Below are 8,300 nucleotides of genomic sequence, written 5' to 3'. Positions count from 1 at the left end.
ACACCACATCTACAACAACAACAACAACAACAACAACAACAACAACAACACAGGCGGTTAGATACACCTGCAGGGAGCGCCACATCCACACCCTGCAGGGGGCGCCACATCCACACCCTGCAGGGAGCGCCACATCCACACCCTGCAGGGGGCGCCACATCCACACCCTGCAGGGGAGCGCCACATCCACACCCTGCAGGGGGCGCCACATCCACACCCTGCAGGGGGCGCCACATCCACACCCTGCAGGGGGCGCCACATCCACACCCTGCAGGGGGCGCCACATCCACACCCCTGCAGGGGAGCGCCACATCCACACCCTGCAGGGGGCGCCACATCCACCACCCTGCAGGGGGCGCACATCCACACCCTGCAGGGGGCGCCACATCCACACCCTGCAGGGGGCGCCACATCCACACCCTGCAGGGGCGCCACATCCACACCCTGCAGGGGGCGCCACATCCACACCCTGCAGGGAGCGCCACATCCACACCCTGCAGGGGGCGCCACATCCACACCCTGCAGGGGGCGCCACATCCACACCCTGCAGGGGGCGCCACATCCACACCCTGCAGGGGGCGCCACATCCACACCCTGCACCACAGAGTCAAGGCCAACTTTCAGTTTGTGTGTACAGACAGAGAGATCGAAATACCGTTTCCCACAATCCCGAAGAGTACTAAATACAAATATATAAAAATATGTATATACATATATATATATACACAATCAGCAGACACATTCATATGTACACATTCAAGACATACATAAAAGCACATCCAACAATATATATAAAATAACAGTCAGTTCAAAACTGTAAAAAACATTGTTTTACAGACTGTCCATAGCAGCGTAAAAAGTGTCTGGTGCTGCATTTGTTAGACCCTCCAGAAAAACGCGATTATGCGATCGCATAATTTACCGCATAATCAGCAAAATGGCGCAGATTTTTAAAAGGGCGCATATTTATTAAAAGGTCGCATAATTCCCGCATTTTTCCACACAAAGTTGAGGGAAAAAAAAGTTAACGTGAAGTAGTGATGTCATCAGCTCGCGCAGGTAAACAACACCGTAGAGTGAATGTGTGGAACTCACACGAGAGAGAAAACAACAAGATCAGCGCCATATAGATTATTATATACTATTATACTATTATTATTATATACTATTATACTATTATTATTATATACTATTATACGGCTCTGACCAAGATGAACAAATCGAATCCATCTCATTTGCCTACGAACATTTCTGCTAAAGACCGGGCAAAGCAGTACCCCGATGTCTTGCACGAAAGTGGGGGGAAACTATTCTGCACCCCGTGCAACTGTGTGTTGGAGCATAAGAGAAAACTTTGATTCATTCAAACATTCTAAAATGCTTTCTGCTGCTGCGGACAAGAAAGCCAAACAACTCGCGTTCACCGAGGCATCAACCTCCAAAACCCTTTCGAGGGCTACAAGAAACGAGGTGAGTAGCCTACAAGATTGAAGCTGGTCAGATAACGAACGAGTAAATGAAAACAGAATGAGGCGGAGAAGGAGTGTGTGTGGTGTGTTGTGTGTGGTGTGTGTGTGTGTGTGTGTGGTGGTGTGTGTGTGTGTGTGTGTGTGTGTGTGTGAGAGAGAGTGATTTAAAATAGCCATATATAAATACATAAATAACACTTTGTGATGTAGCTTGCTTCTAGTATGCTTGTTTATCATAGGAACTCTTTAAAAGGGCTCACTTTCATTCAGTAGTAGCCTAGTAACAGGGTGTGGGAGAAGAATCACCTTTTTTCCGCTTCCCGCATATTTCGCAACTTTTCGCATAAAATCACATAAAAACCCTGCATGTTTAATCGCATAATCAAGGATTTTAGCCCGCGTTTTTCTGGAGGGTCTAATTTGTGTGTGTGTGTGTGTGTGTGTGTGTGTGTGTGGTGTGTGTGTGGTGTGTGTGTGTGTATGTGTGTGTGTGTGTGTGTGTGGTGTGTGTGTGTGTGTGTGGTGTGTGGTGTGTGTGTGTGTGTGTGTGTGTGTGTGTGTGTGTGTGTGTGTGTGTGTATGTGTGTGTGTGTGTGTGTGTGTGTATGTGTGTGTGTGTGTGTGTGTGTGTGTGTGTGTGTGTGTGTGTGGTGTGTTAAAGAGGTCAGGTGTAGGCAGAGAGGGCAAAAGTACACACATCCTTTACTCAAGTAGAAGTACAGATACTCGTGTTTAAAAATACTCTGGTGAAAGTAGAAGTACTGACTAAACTTCTTTACTCAAGTAAAAGTAAAGAGGGCTTTGAAATGTACTTCAGTAAAAAGTACCCATAACTAGCAGCTGTTTTAAAGAGTACCTGACCTCCCTTTATATTAATAGAACAATAATGTCATTGTTAGCTAATGAATGTTTCCATGCTGAACAACGGCAACATGACAACGTTTTCATTGGTCCCTCTTCTTTAGAGAAGACCAGGAAATGATGGATACACGGATCGTGTTCAAATCAATAGGCACGCAATGACGTAAAGTATTTGTACTCCACTACTTGTAGTAGGTAGAAACTGACCTGAGAAGCGCCGCTGCTCCATGAAGTCGCCCATGAACGAGGACTCGTTGAAGAGGAGGCCGTACAGTTTGTCCACGCTGAACTTGTAGATCTCGTTGATGTGCTGTCGGCCGTTCAGATCCTCCTGAAACGCCTGCACCTCACCTGCGAGTCAAGACGAGACAACATGTCCAATGAGATGAAGGTAAGGGACTAATTCTATTTTGTTTTTTATTTAAAAAGATTAAAGGTGTTCACATATATGCAGATTGATTTAAACTTAATTATGATCATTTATTCAATTTATATTTATTTTGCTTTTGGATTTAAGATATATGATATGTTGAACTTGAACTCAACATTGTAACCTACACTAGGACACTGAGCTGCTTCCCTTGATGCTAACTACACTGCGTTGTCCTTGTACTGACAGTTAAGATAAATCTGAGCACTCACCCTCGTCATGAGTCTCCGAGGAGTCGCTGAGCTCCGTGGGGATGTCTTCGTTGTCGTTGAAGTCGAGAGACGGAGAGGGAACAGGAGCTCCAGGCCGGCAGGGGTCGATGCTCCTCTCCTCCACCAGCAGAGGAAGAGCCAGGAGATCCCCGTCAGGGAGGCAGTCTGCAAACTCCTCTACTGGGAGGTCGAACTGGGAGGAGAACAACGTGAGGGTCAGTGACTATATCAGTATGTAGTGTCTCTACTTTAAAGAGTCCTCTCCTGCTGATGTTCAGGTGTATATCAGTATGTAGTGTCTCTACTTTAAAGAGTCCTCTCCTGCTGATGTTCAGGTGTATATCAGTATGTAGTGTCTCTACTTTAAAGAGTCCTCTCCTGCTGATGTTCAGGTGTATATCAGTATGTAGTGTCTCTACTTTAAAGAGTCCTCTCCTGCTGATGTTCAGGTGTATATCAGTATGTAGTGTCTCTACTTTAAAGAGTCCTCTCCTGCTGATGTTCAGGTGTATATCAGTATGTAGTGTCTCTACTTTAAAGAGTCCTCTCCTGCTGATGTTCAGGTGTATATCAGTATGTAGTGTCTCTACTTTAAAGAGTCCTCTCCTGCTGATGTTCAGGTGTATATCAGTATGTAGTGTCTCTACTTTAAAGAGTCCTCTCCTGCTGATGTTCAGGTGTATATCAGTATGTAGTGTCTCTACTTTAAAGAGTCCTCTCCTGCTGATGTTCAGGTGTATATCAGTATGTAGTGTCTCTACTTTAAAGAGTCCTCTCCTGCTGATGTTCAGGTGTATATCAGTATGTAGTGTCTCTACTTTAAAGAGTCCTCTCCTGCTGATGTTCAGGTGTATATCAGTATGTAGTGTCTCTACTTTAAAGAGTCCTCTCCAGCTGATGTTCAGGTGTATATCAGTATGTAGTGTCTCTACTTTAAAGAGTCCTCTCCTGATGATGTTCAGGTGTATATCAGTATGTAGTGTCTCTACTTTAAAGAGTCCTCTCCAGCTGATGTTCAGGTGTATATCAGTATGTAGTGTCTCTACTTTAAAGAGTCCTCTCCTGCTGATGTTCAGGTGTATATCAGTATGTAGTGTCTCTACTTTAAAGAGTCCTCTCCTGCTGATGTTCTGGTGTATATCAGTATGTAGTGTCTCTACTTTAAAGAGTCCTCTCCTGCTGATGTCCAGGTGTATATCAGTATGTAGTGTCTCTACTTTAAAGAGTCCTCTCCTGCTGATGTTCAGGTGTATATCAGTATGTAGTGTCTCTACTTTAAAGAGTCCTCTCCTGCTGATGTTCAGGTGTATATCAGTATGTAGTGTCTCTACTTTAAAGAGTCCTCTCCTGATGATGTTCAGGTGTATATCAGTATGTAGTGCCTCTACTTTAAAGAGTCCTCTCCTGCTGATGTTCAGGTGTGTATCAGTATGTAGTCTGTGTAGAGGGGACTACTTTCAGTGGCGGATGACTACATGTTTGGTGCTCTCATTTGTGGAATTAGGGTGGGGTTTGTCGCATTGAGTCAACAAAAACAAAAAAAAATGTGTGTGTGTGTGTGTGTGTGTGTGTGTGTGTGTGTGTGTGTGTGTGTGTGTGTGTGTATGTGTGTGTGTGTGTGTGTGTGTGTGTGTGTGTGACTCACTGTGATGGGTGTATCGTGGTTGGTGGGGAGGCTGAGGAGTGGAAGGACCTTCTTATGCAGAGTGGGGCTGTGTCCCTCAGGTTTCGCCTCGGCGCTGCTCTTGGACATGTTGTCGTTGTTGATCTCGTTCTCTTCGTTGGGAATCTCTTCGCTGAACCTGAAGGCATCAGAGACTCACACTCAGTGTCATCTTTATACACTCTATTTATATATATGTATGTTATACTGTGGTTATGTATACATATATTTGCTGTTTGTTAAATTCTTATCTTATAGTATTGTTTTTATTTTAACTCTTGTGTAATGCCTATTCAAAATGTTGCTGACAAAAAAACTTCCCAACTAGGAATGATCCATAAAATCATCCATCTACCTACCTACCTACCTACCTACCCACCTACCTACCTACCTACCTACCTACCTACCTACCTACCTACCTACCTACCTACCCACCTACCTACCTACCTACCTACCTACCCACCTACCTACCTACCTACCTACCTACCTACCTACCTACCCACCCACCCACCCATCTATCTATCTATCTATCTATCTATCTATCTATCTATCTATCTATCCATCTATCCATCCATCCATCTATCTATCTCTCTATCTATCTATCTATCCATCTATCCATCTATCTATCTATCTATCTATCTATCTCAGTCTCACCCCATGGTGTTGAAGTCGTCGTCGGGGGGAACGTAGTCTTCATCGTCGCTGGTCAGTCCCAGTTCGTTTCCATAGCACTGATGGACAAAGTGCCAGAGCTCTTTGGGGCAGAGCGGCTGAAAGATCAAACCACCGGAGGTTAGATATAGAAATCCTGCAGAGAGGACAGTACTACACACAATGAGCCTGGATGTGATTCAAAAAGTGGAGGGGACAACCCTAACCCTAAGCTAACCCTAAGCTAACCCTAACCCTAACCTAACCCTAACCCTAACCTAACCCTAAGCTAACCCTAACCTAACCCTAACCCTAACCCTAACCTAACCCTAACCTAACCCTAACCTAACCCTAACCCTAAGCTAACCCTAACCTAACCCTAACCCTAACCTAACCCTAACCCTAACCTAACCCTAAGCTAACCCTAACCCTAACCTAACCCTAACCCTAAGCTAACCCTAACCTAACCCTAACCCTAACCTAACCTAACCCTAAGCTAACCCTAAGCTAACCCTAACCCTAAGCTAACCCTAACCTAACCCTAACCCTAACCTAACCTAACCCTAAGCTAACCCTAACCTAACCCTAAGCTAACCCTAACCTAACCCTAACCCTAAGCTAACCCTAACCCTAACCCTAAGCTAACCCTAACCTAACCTAACCCTAACCTAACCTAACCCTAAGCTAACCCTAACCTAACCCTAAGCTAACCCTAACCCTAACCTAACCCTAACCCTAACCTAACCCTAACCCTAAGCTAACCCTAACCCTAAGCTAACCCTAACCTAACCCTAACCCTAAGCTAACCCTAACCCTAACCCTAACCTAACCCTAACCTAACCCGAAGCAATAACAGAGGCTACCATTTGTTACCATTACATCAAAGTGACTTTTGAGGACTTTTCTGATCAGCGCTCACATGTTTTTTGGGTCCTTTTAGAAGCATCAAGGCTAAGAGGGGATTATTTGTAGCTTGAAGAATTATCTTTGGACAATCTGTTGGGTTTCTAGTTTCTTTTTAAAGCGAACTAACAATAAAAGGTGTCACATTTCCCGATCGCACCACAGAAATACACCCACCATTCAGAGTGAGCGGAGGAAATGTACTCAAGATTTGACATGTTCTCATTCATTACTTTTCTTTGTGTGCACTGTTTTCCACAATCATACTTTTTAAAAAGTGTCAGGAACATGTCACCAGCGTTACACGAGTAAATGATGCAGATGCAGAGAAACACTATTATCAGAAACTCAACCTATCAGAGATCAGATGTTCTCACCTTGTCCAGCAGCGCGTTCTGCCACAGTCTGAACATCATCATGTACGTCCGGTCCCTGGCGCCAAACGAGGTGAAAAAGTGCTGAGGAAACAGAAATGGTGATCATCAACGACTAGAGGACGCCAGGACCGTCTAATGAGGGGGCATTCATTGAATACTTGTTTTTAAGTCTTTCTTATTTTGCATTTTTTTAAATCGTTTTTGATGTTTTGAGTTCCTTAACGACATCTCATGGTTTGAAAAGTCGGTTTCCTCCGTTTGGTTTGTACCTTGTCCTCTAGGGTTATTAGAGAAAGTAACACCTAGGAAGTGTACTTCAGTCAAGATTTGAGGTATTTGTACTTTCCATCTTACTTCATGACTCCAATACATTTATTTAACAAGATCAGTTTCCACTTGAGTATTGTAAAGGCCGATTTTCTTAATTGAATGTGTGTGAAAAGATTATATATTATATTATTTAACACGAGCAGCATAACAGCAAGCCATCAAACTAATACATTTAAAGAGAACACGTTATAAATGTCTGTTTTTAAGGAAACCGCGATATGTATTACATTTCATTTAGCTGACGCTTTTATCCAAAGCGACTTACAATTACAGGGACATTCTCCCTGGAGTAACTAAGGGCTAAGTGCCTTACTCAAGGGCATACTAGTGGTGGTGTTCCAGGCGGGATTTGAACTCACAACCTTCCGATCTTCAGCCCACCTCACTATCCATTAGACCACCACTAACCCCTGTAAGAGATGCTGCTCCCAAAACAATAAGTGTGTAATAATAAGTGAAAATGTGCTCGGTAAGATTTAGATATATCACATCTTGTAATCAGCTGGGAAAACTCTGAACCCTATTTACCAGGATCAGGAACTGTGTTACAGAAGAAGCCAGAAATGTTCAAACGTTTTCTGATGTTAACTCAAAATAAGAGGTTTTCTAGAGTCTTTGACCTAAGATACAAAAGATGCATCGTCTAAGAACAAGACCCTATATCTCACTACATCGTTACTTCGTAAGTTATCAGGTCTTACATCAAGTGCAAAGACATATTCTGACTAGAGATGATGCAGACATACTTGGCAATATTTCAAGTTTTTGTAGTGTGGATACTTCGAGGACAGCATCTATCTCACATTTGGTCAATATGTCAACAATACGACAGCGTGAGACATCCTTTAGGCTGAGATTATAATATCTCAAACACATGTTCAGTCTCAGCTCCGATAGTCTCTTTTATAAACTGATGCAGTCTGCATCCTGTTTACCTTGTCCGTGTCCGTGCACACCTGGATGGCGTTGGGAATGAGCCGCGCCGTCTTCTCTTTCGTCATCGAGCAGATGTCCTTTAACCGCACTGTCAGCTACACACACACACACACACACACACACACACACACACACACACACACACACACACACACACACACACACACACACACACACACACACACACACACACACACACACACACACACACACACACACACACACACACACACACACACACACACACACACACACACAGGATCAGGAGTGTATTCAGTTGCAATACTAGTTCAATTCGAATAAAATGTAGGACTCAGGAGGACAAACAAAGGGTAATTAAAAACTGAACCGTTGACTTTAGTTAAATGTATTATGTCAACAGATTTCTCATAACTGTATTAGGTTAGTTGAAAGCAATAATATTAAGTTCAAGTAAAAAAATACTAGGTTCAACTTGTTAAATATAAC

At 43.6% G+C, this 8,300-nt stretch overlaps 1 protein-coding gene across 1 annotated transcript in view; it reads right to left on the bottom strand.

The window, feature by feature from the left end:
• Nucleotides 1-8,300, bottom strand: part of gramd1bb (GRAM domain containing 1Bb) — a gene marked incomplete in the record, with an annotated part of 129,362 nt that overhangs the window by 4,753 nt on the left and 116,309 nt on the right. Inside the window, 6 exon segments of the mRNA XM_034123732.1 lie at nucleotides 2,538-2,681; nucleotides 2,973-3,165; nucleotides 4,618-4,774; nucleotides 5,290-5,405; nucleotides 6,567-6,647; nucleotides 7,832-7,927. Of these exon segments, the coding sequence (XP_033979623.1) occupies nucleotides 2,538-2,681; nucleotides 2,973-3,165; nucleotides 4,618-4,774; nucleotides 5,290-5,405; nucleotides 6,567-6,647; nucleotides 7,832-7,927 (787 nt within the window).

Source organism: Trematomus bernacchii, unplaced genomic scaffold, assembly GCF_902827165.1.
Source record: "Trematomus bernacchii unplaced genomic scaffold, fTreBer1.1, whole genome shotgun sequence".
NCBI lineage: Eukaryota > Metazoa > Chordata > Actinopteri > Perciformes > Nototheniidae > Trematomus > Trematomus bernacchii.
The sequence above is the reverse complement of the archived record's forward strand: the minus strand, read 5'-3'. Positions and strand labels throughout refer to the sequence as shown.